We start from the raw sequence: 14,140 nt of genomic DNA on the forward strand, positions 1-14,140 counted from the left end.
CACTTTTCACCTACTCATTATTTAATCATTGTCACTTTAAGCTCACTGTTCTGTGGCATGACTAAGAGCCTTTTATTGGCTAATCACACCCAGCAGGATGTTTTGTTGTACCAAAGCACCCAGCAGTGAGAGTAAATCTGTTCATGAACAGGACTGGTGAAGATTAAACACTGTGACGAGCTATGTGGACAATAGACACCACATATCACTGCAGCCTTTGATTAGCCTTTGACATCGAGCCACTCTTAATTAAAGTATGATGTTCTGAACAGTGTTCCACCAATCTGGGCTCATATATTGAGCAATTAATCAGATCGTGTTTCTGTATTAAACAAAACAATCTGGTCATTTATTATAAAAAGTTGGCATTGTACATTTATGCAAACCACGGATACGTTGAATCTCAACGCTTCTGAACCGAAATACAATTCCTGTCAACATTTCCACATTTCTTTATAATACACGTAATCAGTGTTATAGTGTTTTAACAGCTTGTGGTGCTTTTGCTGCTTCGAAACTGCATTCTCAATTAGGTTTAGGTTTAGGCAACAAAACCACATGGATGGGTTGAGTAAAAGATCATATTTTGGGTAAAAGAAGTGTCACTTTAGGAATCGCATGGGGACACTAACATCTGTCTCCTGGGTGAATGTCCTGTGTTTGACTCGTCTGTCCCCTCTGACCTCTGACCTCTTACTCTGACTTTGATTAGACGTATTTGATACAAATGTTATCCTGGAAAAAATACATTCCCGCAAAACTTAATTGACAATGCAGTTTTTTTTTTTTACATTATTTTTAGGAGACCAGGCTGGTTCTGGTGTTAATAAAGAACAGAACAAGTATATATAAAATATTAAGTAGTTAGAGAGAGAGGTGAAGAAAATTATAGCAAAAGTTGCAGAGGTGGGCATTTTTACTCAACCACCACAGAATTACTGCCAGCAAAACACAACTGAGCGGCCGAAAGTAAACGGTTATCACGAGCAGCTCCCAAGTGTGAATTCGATGCACTGTATGAATGTCAAGAGGTGTGCTGCTGAAAGAGAGAATATGCACCGGGACACCGATGCCTGGTTAGAAGACTGAGATATATTAAAGCCACTCCTAATCAAAGATGAAAACCTTGAGTTAGAATATTGAGTAGAAGAGAAGCAGAGAGATGCTGAAGATAAAGAGGAAGTGAGAGCTGAGCAATTTGTTTCCAGACACTCGGAGGATGGGAAATGAGACGGAGGTCAGGGTTACACTGCAGTGTGGAGGAACGATGCTCGTCTGCACCCTCGCCAAGCATTACACAACAACATGGTCCCTCTCTGGACTTCTCTGAATCACCGGCCTTCACTGTTTCACCGTTTGCTTTTTGATAAAAAAGATCTACCATTTAATGGTTTTGCAAATAAAAAGCCGGGAGAGAGTGAAAGCAGAGGATGTGGAAATGGGGGAAAATACGTTTTTTTGCTTGCTTATGTAAACACAAAGTTAGAGTAATCTGAACATCTAATTTTCAGATTAAAAAATTACAGCAATTACAGAAAAATGATAATCTGGTTTGCCAGGTCTTGTGTGCAAAATCGTTTGATCAGATTTGTTCTTTAAATAGGTTTCATGTACCTGTGTTTGTATAGCTGCTTCCAGTACTTCAAGACAACATTAAACACGGCTGTATTAGAGACGTTTTTCATGTGGTAAACAAACTAACAAAAAAGAGTTTGTCTTTCTAAAAGTAAGGTATTGGTACCAAAACTGACGTTTAAAAAAAAATTGACAATAGGTATCGAAAATCATTAATCAACTTCCATATTCAAATATTAGAAATGGATCTTACCTCATCGTACTTGCAAGCAACATCTGCCAGGCTGCTGGTTTCACCCAGTAGACTGAGATCCAGCTCACTGGGACCTGAAGACAGAACAAACAGAACCATCATCAAACTCTACTTTGTGATCGACTGGTGGTTGTTACAGCGTTTAACTCTTTCAAAGTGTGTTTTCAGTTTATGAAAGTTAATTGTAACATTTTTGGTCAGCTAAAAGTCACATTCAGCGTTCAGTTGCACTTAGCTCCTCCCTCTCAAGTCACATCTGGTTGCAAAAAGGCAAGTTAGCGACGGCCAAAATGCTGAATTCGAGGCTGAAAAAACGGCAGCAGTCTACAAACCAATGGGTGACGTCACGGTGACTACGTCCACTTCTTACAGCGGCGGCCATTAGCTAGCCAGTGGGACACCCATGACTTCATTCATGCTCATGTAGACATTACTCCATTATATCTTTACATAGATAATAGATCTTTGCTGCTAAAATAATGCTCTGAATGTCATGACAAGAGTCTTTAAAATATGCACTGTGACCAAATCTCCTTACAATAGTTTCCACTACAGCACGCAGTTCAGCAAACCTCCATATGTGAACATACAGTTGCACATCTGCATTTTTAAGGAAACTAAAATATTCAAATCAATGTTACTTTTGGCCCAATTAACACCTGAACCTAAACTTCCAAGTTGTCAGAAAGCAGTCGAGGGTGATGCTGTGATAAACTCTTAACACGCAGCATCTTCGTCCTCTCCCTCGGTGGAACTGGGTCGTGAATAACACTTCCCCTCGGCAGATTCTTTTTTTCCTGAACGCCAGAGCTCCTTCTGCACTGAGAGCCGGGTTAGATTCTGCAAGAATGCGGCTTCAAACGTTCAGGCAGATCCCGGAGAGACGGCAGCTGTGCATTTCTTACATTCATTGTTAAAAAAGCGTCAGGATGCACCTGATTCACACCTGCGTCCTCTCTGCAGTTCACAACTTCAGAATCAGCAGCATGTCAGAGTGCAGAGGGGCTGAGGTTATGACAGTGTGGAGATCTTTGTTGTGTCAGGCGGCCGAGGCTGCAGTCGTCAGCAACACCTCAGTCTGGACCACATAAGTACAGACCGAGCAGGAGAGTGGCAGTTGTTTCCTCTCTGCTGGGGAACAATGTGGCGCTAGAAGCAGCAGATGCACTGGGAGGCAATTTCTCTTTAAGAGTTTGCCTCAACTACTGCTAGTCTATTTTTAAATTTCCTGCTCCTCATACTTTTCAAAAACAGCCAATTGATGCAATCTCACCTGATCTCTGAGAGGGTGGACGGTTGAAGCTTGAGATTCACACGTGACTCACATTTACGTTTTGTTTTTTTCATGTGCATTTTGCACGTTTCATGATGCAAAAATAGACTTTTACAATTGCACCCCACTTATGCCTGCATGGAACTGCTACTGTGAGGCTCCATTACAGGAAACGTATGCAGGAGAACATCTTGACAAATGTACCAATGTCACGCTGCTCTTAAATGCATCTCAAAGTGCAGCTACATAACTGCTGTATGTACGTGGAGTTGTGATGGGAAGGTCTCTCGATCTCTTGTTCAGTCATGCCCTAACTGAGGAAAAGATCAGTTTTCTATAAGGTTTTTCATTCCTACGGGATTAATGTATTACCTTTAGAACAATATAATGAGATTTGGCTACATGATTGTTTTAGTACAAATCAGTAAACATTGAGAGAAAGCACCGGCACTGAGTGATGATTTCTCTTTTGCTTAATTACAGGATCAATTTTGCAGATTTTGCAGACTTTGTCCAGCTCAAGTGGTATATGGGTGGTAGAAGTATACAGTTTTTCACTGTCGCCATCTGTATTTCGGTGTCCTGCCATGAAGCGGACAGCTGTCAAGTAGGACGTAGCAATTTTGATGCGAATGTGAGACTGGGTCACATTATGTGTCTGGCCGTTATCACTTAATGCACAAATTCTACAGAACAGCTGTGTAGTAATGATGCCACATCCAAACCGTCCTACCTGTCTGCTAACAGCTCACTTCGGCTGCTCTCCTCTGATCAGAAAAACACTGAATCTAAAGAGATTTCCTCCTTCTGAACTATCTTTATGTGCCATATGTCGTCTCATGTTCTCTGCTCCTCCTCACACGAACCTCAGTTTCCTCCTAAATTAATCTGTCGTGGCTCAAAACAGTTCCCTTCATCACAAAATTCCTATTTTGGTGTAGAAGGCTTTTTAGAGTAAGACAATAAATGGTTATTTGATTGGTTGTCACATAATAATCAATTCATAATGTATTCCACCCGTTCCTACGCAGCTGCCTGCTGCTGCAAGTGTGCCCGAGCTGTGTGGCACAAACACAAAAACAAAAACAAGCCAAGTTTATTTATAAAGCTCAAAAGCACATATTGTTCTTAGAGGGCTTTATAATCCGCAGAGTTTGCGACAACCTCTCTCATTAAAGCTTCAACGCTGACCGGAAGGCAAAAACAAAAGAAGATTAGAAAAAGCAACAAAGCGATCCTTCCTGGGTTTGCATTGAAGCTCACACTGGGCTTAGATGGATAGAGAGCCGAAATGAAACCAGAACTTCTGGGTTATGTTGCAGAAGCACACGGGACAAGTTTGCTTTTAGGAGCTTCTGCCAGAAATCTCCATAGGTTTAGACCACAAACTGACTTGGTTCATTTTAGGAAAAGATCATGTTTTGGCTTCATAGGATTAGGACGATGATCCCAACCAACAAATAGTCAAAACCTCCTGTAAAACAGCAGATTGTTGTTTTGTGTTAATGAGCTTTAATGGCGCAGGCTGACTTTGTTACCTTCGGACAGAGCCAGGCTAGCTATTTCCCCCTGTTTCAAGTCTTTGTGCTAAGCTAAGCTAACTGGCCGCTGACTGTAGTTTTTGATTTAACAGGTACAATCGATCTTCTGATCTACAGTAAATTCGTCACCACAAGGCGAATGACAATATACAGCCGAGAACTACAAAACAACACAACGACAAAGTAAAAACACTGCCCGCTCCTTTTCCAACGGACTCCCTGAAAATATAGAAGCATTTTATGTGCTGCTGTGAAACAGTTTGAGGCAGTGAGCAGCCTTTGCTCTACGAGATATGTGGGATTTCAGTGCTGCGTTGGAACCGTTACTACAGTTTATTAGGATGAAAAATAATGACAGCGTTGCAACCAAAACCAGGCAGATTTTGCCAGCTCAGTTCTCCTTTAAATGAAACCTTCATGATCTCTATCACTTCATGAAATCACTGCAGAAACACCTTCAGAGCGCCGACTGATCGCATCTTTTAAACGTGAGGTTGTCTCAGTCGGAGATGTGAATCCGTCTGGCATATTTCTTTTAAAAAGGTAAATTATCAGGTTTTACACAACACGTATCCAGTCTCCATCGGACTGATGAACGACCGACTCTCACCCTGTTGATTCTGTATTTCTCACAAAGCCTGGCAAACCCTGCTTCACTGGTTGCTATGCCAACTCTTGTGGTAACCAGGGAGCTGGTGGGTGATGTTGTTTCCCTCTGATTGTGTGTGTGGATTATTTTGGAGAAGCATTTGTACACTGAACACATGTAGCTCTTAAAAAGCTGTAAAACCAGTATATCTATTGCATCATATTTCATCATCATTTGGCTCGAAGCTGCTGTAGAATGCCCTTTACTAAATTATACATACATATACATACATATATATACACACACACACACACACACACACACACACACACACAAGTACACGTGGAGCACAGTCCAACATAATGTTTTCTTTACTATGAGTTGGCCTTATACTGGCTGCTTCTCATAGCTGTGTAACATTTACTACCAATTACACAGTGGTGGAGGAAGTACTCAGATCTCTTAAGTATGTGTGGAAATACTCTGTTATATGTGAACATATAAAAATTGTTCACACTTTCAATTCCCTACAATATCAGTGCAGTGCAACTAAATGATGATTTAGGTTTTTTTATCAACCCGTCTACCTGAACTGTCACATTCAGCTCCGGGCCATGTGAGTTCCTCCAATCACTTCACAGGATGCAGATCATTTTAAATAGTTCAGAATATACTGTATAATTACCACGCTTTAGCAAGTGATTTTCACCCTCACAGCAAATAATAATAAATCTTACAAGAGAGACAGTTTTACAAAATAAAAGCATCAGTGAGTTTTGCATGTGGTACTGTAGTGTTACCAACAATGAACACAATTTACTGAACAGACTAAAAGGACAACTGTCTTTTCTTAAGACACATAAAAGCTTAAAAATTCCCAAGTGGGATATTTACTGAACAAAACGTGAAAATATCTTGAGCTTATTTCAGGCATCTAACCAAAAACCCATTCAAAACACACTGACTTCAATCTCTTGTTGTCTCACAGTTTTATGAAATAAGTTTTATGTTTTATCTCACCGGCTGCCGGCTCTTTGGAGGGAAACAGCTTGTTGTCCAAAGTCATGCTGATGTCACAAAAGACCTCCTCCTCGTCTCGGTCAGCATCCAACTGAAAGGAGAAAAAAAAGAAAAGAAAAAAAAACATCTTTTATACTCTTTTCTTTTTTTTTTCTTTTTGACCTTTAATTCTTTCTGCTTGACAGAAACGACAGATACAAGTCGTAGGCAGAAGTCATGACCTGAAACCTAGAACATCACAAACACAAACGGACATGCTCAGTCCCTTAAGCCGCTGTGACATGAGATTCATTATAAGATCAAACGTAAGGAACGAGCTCTAATGCCGGGAGCTACACGTGCGGGGTCATTTTGTATTCAACTCCCACCGGAAGCTTTAATGACATTCGATTAATTAGCCTCCCTTTCAGATTATTCGGAGGCCGGCTGTCTTCCTTTGCACCAACAGTGCTCGATGATTGACCGTGAAGAATGTGGTTTGTGAGCGAGCTAGAAGCTGATTGAAGCAGACTTCTCCTCCTCCTCAATCTGCTCTTTGGCCGTGCCTCTGCTCCCATCAGGGAGGATGACAAGGCGACCTTGTGCATACAGAGAAACGAATATACAGACTGGAGAGAATTGCTCTCTGGCTACAGGTGTGTGATTCTCAGCAGGGTTACTGCAAACTACACAGAGAAATGAAAGAGTGTCAGCTGTGGGAGTGGAGGTCAAATGGCGAAATGTAAGATAAGGATAACCCACAATCAACAATCAGCCTTCTCCTGGGGTTTCCATGGGAACAACCTAAAAAGAGGACACTCCTGCGCTTGAAGCCCTGCCACTCCACCTGTAGAGGAGCAGAGGGGAGGATTTCCCCAAAAACCCATAAGACCTCTTGACGCGTCTGGCAGGATGAGCAGAGAAAAGTGACTGACTGTTGTCACACTGCAGCGTTTTTCTAACCACAGAGAGGCTCTGTGTAGTTCATACAGAGGCTACCTGAGGCTCTTCAGAGAAAGTGTCACTTTTCAAGGACAGATGAGGAGTTTTTACCTTTTTGGAGAAAATCTGAATGCGGCAGAACAGAGTGTTTATATTGGAAAGAAAAGGGCAACTGGCTTCATTTATTAGGCTAATAATCAAAACTAATACTGCATCCACGCCGAGCCGATTGGAATCTGAAAATGTCGAGTCCACTGTAGAACTTTCAGGTCGTTTTGCAAAGTGTGAACATTTTACCCTCACCCGTGAATCCCCCCGAAGGTGGGAGTTGGAGCCTCAGTTGGAGCCTCAGCCAGATGTTTCAAGTTCACCCTCACCACACGCTTGGGTTTACCAGGTCTGTCCAGCAGCCTCCCCCGCCATCTGATCCAACTGATCACCAGGTGGTGATCAGTTGACATCTTTGCTCCTCTCTTGACCCGAGTGTCCAAGACATATGGCCGCAGATCTGATGATAAGACCACAAAGTCGATCATAGAACTTTGGCTCTTGGGTGTTCTGGTACCATGAACCACCCTATGCTCGAACATGGTGTATGTTAGGGCCAATCCATGGCTAGCACAGAAGTCCAACAACAAAGCACCACTTGGGTTTATGTCAGGCAGGCCGTTCCTCCCAATCACCCCCCTCCAGGTTTCTCCATCATTACCCACATGAGCGTTGAAGTCCCCCAGCAGAGCTATAGATTACCCAGTCGGCGCCCTTTCCAGAATGCTACCCTAAAAGGGCCGGGTACTCCGAACTGCTGTGAGTGCATAGGCACAAACAGTCAGAGACTTCCCCTCAGCGACCTGCATTTGCATAGAGGGGACCCTGTCGTTCCCCGGAAATAACTCCAACACAGTGGAGCTCAGCCGGTGGCTTGTGAGTATGAGTCTGAAGAGGACAGACAAAATGTAAAATTAAATAAATAATAATATGCCCAAAATTAACATTCTGTTTTAATTTCTAAGCGGGAGATATTTTGATTTCTTTTCTTTTCTTTAAAAAAATAAATAAGACAGTTCATACTGATTAGCTACATTGTCACTACCGTATTTATATTCCAGGAATAATGAACGGATACCTTGTAACCACCCCCGGAGAGATACGGCTCCACGTAGGATGGATCTAGGTGTCCTTTGTTTGTTTATATCTGCGTGATATCTAGCAGCCTGTGGGATGAAGCTGGAGCTGAACGCGTTCGGGGAACACTTCATTAGATCGGTCCTTTTTCCGCCAATGACATTATGGCTTCAATTCAACAAACTATTATCTCTCCTTTGCTGCAATTTCCCGTCAGGCTCCATTGTAGAGGTGTGTGTGTGTGTGAGTGTGTTTGATGAGTTGAGTCATCCTAGTCATCAGCAGCACTTTTTACACAGAAATCTAAATATCACAAATTCCAAAATCTGTCTACGGCTCAAAAATTTAAATACAGTAATTGCACGTCAGCGTCGCCAAAACTTTGGCAGAAATAGGACAAATTAATTCAGTGAAATGTTGAGAATTATTAGACTCGTAGATGTGTCGATGATGTGAAGTAATGAGTCACTGCGCCTGTTCCTTAAGAAACTTATGCCTTCCTTTATTGGACGAGACATTGAAAATGAAAGGAGTATTCTCATACAAAAGTCTTTTGCTGAGCGAAAGCATTCAAGCCTCAGAGAACAACTGAGTCTTAATAAATGATAAGCAGGAGAGACTCATCTAATCGTTATTGTTATCTTAAAAATCGGTGTTTGTGCTCAGACGGACTAGATACTGTTCACTACATTTGTGTTTTGTTTTAGTTCATTAGAGGACAGTTTAGATCAGTGTTTCACCATCACAACCACAACCATCGCGACCCAATTCACAATAGACCTTATTTATATGTCGTTAGCAGAGTGAATTTGTCCCTGACTGCCATTTCCAATTATCACCTGATATTATCTTAAATATAAACAGCCATTTTGAAAATATATATATACACGTTTCATCACAACTTTGTTATTAGTGAAAACTCATTATTTTTACTAACTCTCAGCAGCAGAATGCGCGCTAGCCTTTCATATTAGATTCAATGCTATAAGTAGGCTACGGTCATCAGATCAATACGAACATTCAGGCTCCCTCGTGTGGCTCAAAGGTCTATTGCAGATATAGATGTTAAGTCAATTTATTTGGTGACTCTCTAACATCTCTTGCGAACCCCAGTCTTTGGAAATGACTGGTTTAGAAAACAGAACAATTTAACCGAAAGATAGTGGAAGGTTCCCTGCTCTACCACTGAGCCACAGTGGTAGAGCAGGGTCGTCCTTCAATCAGAGGAATTGCTAGTTTATGTCGATGTGTCCTTGGGCAAGACACTTAACCTTAAATTGCTCCCACAGGCTGTTTCTGCGGTGTATGATTAGGTGTGAATGGATAGTTAGAGTCCTGATGGGCAGGTGGCACCTTGCATGTGTGAATGACATGTAGTGTTAAAGCGCTTTGAGTGGTCGGAAGACTGGAAAAGTGCTACACAAGTACAGTCCATTTACCATTTTTCCATTTACCATCAGCAACTCAATGTCTCCAATGACATTCATGTAGATTTAGGAATCACAAGGAGGAATTTGTGCTGGTGGTTAACAGACAGACTATAGGAAAATAAATCAGTTTTTGTGGATAGTCTGATTGTCTCATCTGCCTGTTTGTTAGGTTTTAAACTTTTGTAAGATTGGGATACTTAGATAAAATAAATATAAGAACATATATAAGAATCCTTTCACGCTCATTAACCCACAAACACAATGCACTTACAATCTAAAGCCCTTAAATGTGCCATAAAACAATGTCTTGTTGTTGAGAAGCTCAAGAGCTTAAGGACAAGACACACTTCTTCTGCAGATATTGGTAGAAACAAAGCAAACTCTCTCATCATACCATCATCCACACATCTGCTGCAAATATAGATAGAAATATCGATACTTTTTTGTTTTTTTCAGACTGAGCCAACCTTTGTTTTCTGAGGTGTCATGTCTGCGTGATTGCAATAACGATTTGACGAGTAAGTAGTAGAGGGGAAGGGACGCTGCATGTCTGTATCGACGCTGCAGCACCACAAAGAGAGTAGCAACTGCAATTTACAGGAGGGACAATCCATCGATAAGTTCTCAGAACGTTCTTATCACTCAAGAGTACTGCAGACTTCTTTCACTCACAGGTAACGGGAGAGGAAATTGGTTATACCCAAGGTGTCTCTACAAAATCAACACGCCAAGTTGCAGTGTGACATTATACCTGTAAGAGATCTTGGTTTGTTTTAAGAGCTTTAAATGTTATTTCTGTTGTTTATAAGTCAACTGATTAACGATTTACAGCTCTGTGCTGATAACTTTGTGATATCTGAACGTGTCAGTTGACCATAAACTACAGATAAAACTACAGCACAGAACAAACATGTTTATCTTCTAAACCAACAATTGATAGTCTATAAATGCAACCCGCAACTGCGCATTTACACTACATTACATTAAGCAACAAAACGGCATTGTCAATTATGTTTCGATTATGTTTTATGCTGGAGGAGGAAACACTTTGAAAGCTTAACATGTGAGATTTATGACCTGTAAACTATGATGAAACAACAGAGCAAAGGGAGAGACCAGGTCAGACCAGAACGCAATAAGCAGAGTATAAAAAGTATTCCAAAATAAATTGGAAAGGATATTACATAAGAGGAACTATACGTTTCTGCAATGAAAGATTTAATTTGCAGAGTCCCAGAGTCATTAAGTCCATTTTCACTTTTACTTTTACATCCTCGAGGGAGGGAAAATCCCGGTAACTTTATACTTAGAAATACAATCTTTTTTTGCTTCATGCGCTACTAACTTCCGTCTCACTGGGATTTTTTTTTTTGCCACTGTCGCTCATGAGGGAATGCTGGGTCAGTAATGGATTAAGGTCTAAGTGTCATGAGATAACAGATAACTGTTATGATTTAAAGCTATATAAATACAAATTGATGTTGTATATCATAACTGAAAGAATTGAAATTGTATATCATCACTTGTCTCTATTCAAATACAGACATGCGTACTATCCCACATGACTTACTGTGACGATAAGGCCCCTCTCCTGGAAGTATTTGACCAGAGGAATGGTGTTTTGTTTGAAGTTGGTCAGGCGGCGGTCGATAGCTTTGGGGTTGTCATCCGGTCGTCCCTGCTGCTCGGCTCGTTTCTGCAGCCTCTCCTTCAAGCGGTGGTTGGTGCAGGCCAGAAACACCACCAGGTCAGGAGTGCAGATCTGCCGGGAGAGAGAAAGACGCGTGGAACATTACCACGCGTCACGCACCACGAGTGCCCAAACCTTTGAGCACTCGGATAAACCTTCATTTACATGCGATGTTCATGATCTGACCCGTTTCAGAGCTACAAACTTAGCAGCCGGAGATTGAGCTCAAGGTCAGTCTCATTTTTTAATTCAATGCGCTCAGGTCAAAATGTCAAAAATGCAATTCGCACCAGAAAAAAAGACTTAATTGTCGGTAAGGTCAAAAGAGATTGGATATATATTACAAACAGCTCAAACTACTGCAATCAGGAGATTGTGTAATAGCTACGACAGGCCTGTTGTCGAGATATGATGGCAAGAAAATACACACTGGCTATTCTAATTTGAGGGAAAAGGTCAGGCACCAGCAGCAGCGCTGACTGAGAAATGGAGATTTAATTTGTGAAACAACAATAAGCTTGGCCGCTTCTGTTATTACAAAGTCCAAAACACAAAAGCATTCCTTAGTAACCAACGAGTACGCCGGAGTAAACAGTCTGAACTGCGCGTTGGCTATTTAAAGATCAGTGAATGATGATGATGTTATCTATTGAATACAAAGCAGCATCAAAGGGCAAATAACTCAGTTTCTATGGCTGTGACCTCTTAAGTTGAGGCCAGTCGTTTTATAAAGAGGAAAGAGTGTTAAATGCTCTCCTCATCTTGAACCTGACAACTAGTCATCCAGCTCACCACCACTAAGAACTTCTCTTTAATACGATTCATTCTCTGTTGTTTGTTTCCCTGCTTTGTGAGATGAAATGCACTCAATGAACACACCAGAGTCTGGCACACACCCAGAGACAAAAATGGCTCAGATGTGGTTGTTTATAGATGCACAAACCACTCGGCAACAGTCTTGCAAATCAAAGTTTCTATTTCCACAATGACATGAACACTCATACCCATTGTGATTTTTCTCCAGCTGTGCTGTTAATGTAGTGCAGCCATCAGATGCCGGCTGCCGTTTTGTAACAAGAAAGCATTATTAGATTTAAAACGTCTCCAGAAATGTATAATCATCGCATCACATAACAGCATCTATTTTCAGAAACAGTTTTAATGCCTGCAGTTCTGTCGGTGACGCTATCTCTCTAGCTTAAAGGCCAGGAAGCATGTGGTATAAACTGACGCACACGCACACGCACACACACACACACACACACACACACACACACACACACACACACACAGAGAGAGTGCTAATAAAGGTAATGTTTACTGGACTCTTGTGCCAAACACAACAGTTAATACCCTTCTGGGATGTTGAACTAAATTAGATTCAAGCACCAAAATGCTGAAATGTCCTCTGTGAAGCTAAATGTAAACTTGATGATACCGATCATGTCACTTACAAAATATAGTCGTGATATACCTTTTAGCGTTTGAGGAATTTACACATTCACTTATATAGTTTATCATGTTCGGTGGGGACCACTATGTATAGATGTCTGTACCAAGTTTTGTATTTGGTTTGGTGAAGAAGACCTGCATAAAAGAAGACAACAAACAGCTGTTCCAACTTTAGTTAATCACGATGGACTCTTTCCTGAAATTGATCCAGTTAAATCTGCTGTTGATTAAATAAACTGATTCCTGGCGTCAGTACGGACTGCTGTTTGCCTTTCGTTCTGCTCGGCCTTTCTACGCATGTGGTGCTGCTGACTCTCACTCGTCTCCATCTGTCTCCATGAACCAGAGTTCTGGGGTCGTTTTCTCTCCTTCTCCCAACAGTTCTCATGGAGAACAACAAGTCAAGTCAATTTTATTTACATGGCCCAATATCACAAATCACAACCTTGCCTCAAGGGGCTTTGCAATCTGTCCAGAATATTAGACACCCTCTGTCCAAAGAGGATTCAGATAAGGAAAAACGTTTCTTCAAAAAGGACTTAAGCGAATAATCGATTATCAAAATTGTTGCAGGTTTGTTTTCTGACGATCATCTAATTTAATTGAATAATCGACTGATTATTTCAGCCTCACTTCAGTATCTTCACAAGAACATCGTCATAACTTTCTAGACTGTCACTGGGACAGTAACATTGGCATTTATATTAAAATAATCTCCCTTTAACCCACACTTCTATTACGATTATTTTAGTGAATTTTGTCCCAAAGTAACCAGAAAGGCTGTCGTCTGTGATGTTAACAAAGGATGGACCTCGATCTTCAACTGTAACCTGCACAGATCTTTGCAAATGTCACCTTTATGCTTTTCATGCTTATTGTTACTGGATATGTATCTAGGTGCAACTTTCCTGAGGAGTGAAAACTTTTTTTCTTCCTCTTACAAACATGCAAGCTTTGTTAGCTTGCTAAAATTAGAATTACATAACATTACTGTCTTTGCAACTTGCCTTTGTAAGCCTCCAGAAATGTCGGTCTCGCAGGAGGGGGTAGATTAAGCCAAGTGCATTTGCAATATGCAGTAAGCAATTCTTCTCAAAGCAAAATGTTGACTTCTCTCTGAGAGGAATGTGCAGAGAGAGTTATGGCGTCCGCAAGAGCCTCCAAAGCAACGTAGCTGCTGCTCTGTTTTGTCCTCTTTGTTAAAGCCATCATGATGGATGAATAATTAAAAGACAAGATGACAGCTACAAGCTGCAAACTGACTCATCAGT

General features: G+C 41.2%; 1 protein-coding gene across 1 annotated transcript in view; it reads right to left on the reverse strand.

Moving 5' to 3' along the window:
• Nucleotides 1–14,140, reverse strand: part of ak5 (adenylate kinase 5) — a 53,874-nt gene that overhangs the window by 22,052 nt on the left and 17,682 nt on the right. The window contains exons 6-8 of the mRNA XM_031865387.1: nucleotides 11,298–11,489; nucleotides 6,252–6,342; nucleotides 1,829–1,902 (exon numbers count right to left, since the gene is read on the reverse strand). Coding sequence (XP_031721247.1) covers nucleotides 1,829–1,902; nucleotides 6,252–6,342; nucleotides 11,298–11,489 — 357 coding nt within the window. The remainder of the gene's footprint in view (nucleotides 1–1,828; nucleotides 1,903–6,251; nucleotides 6,343–11,297; nucleotides 11,490–14,140) is intronic.

The sequence above is a fragment of the Anarrhichthys ocellatus genome, unplaced genomic scaffold (assembly GCF_004355925.1).
Source record: "Anarrhichthys ocellatus isolate YVR2014 unplaced genomic scaffold, GSC_Weel_1.0 scaffold32, whole genome shotgun sequence".
Lineage (NCBI taxonomy): Eukaryota > Metazoa > Chordata > Actinopteri > Perciformes > Anarhichadidae > Anarrhichthys > Anarrhichthys ocellatus.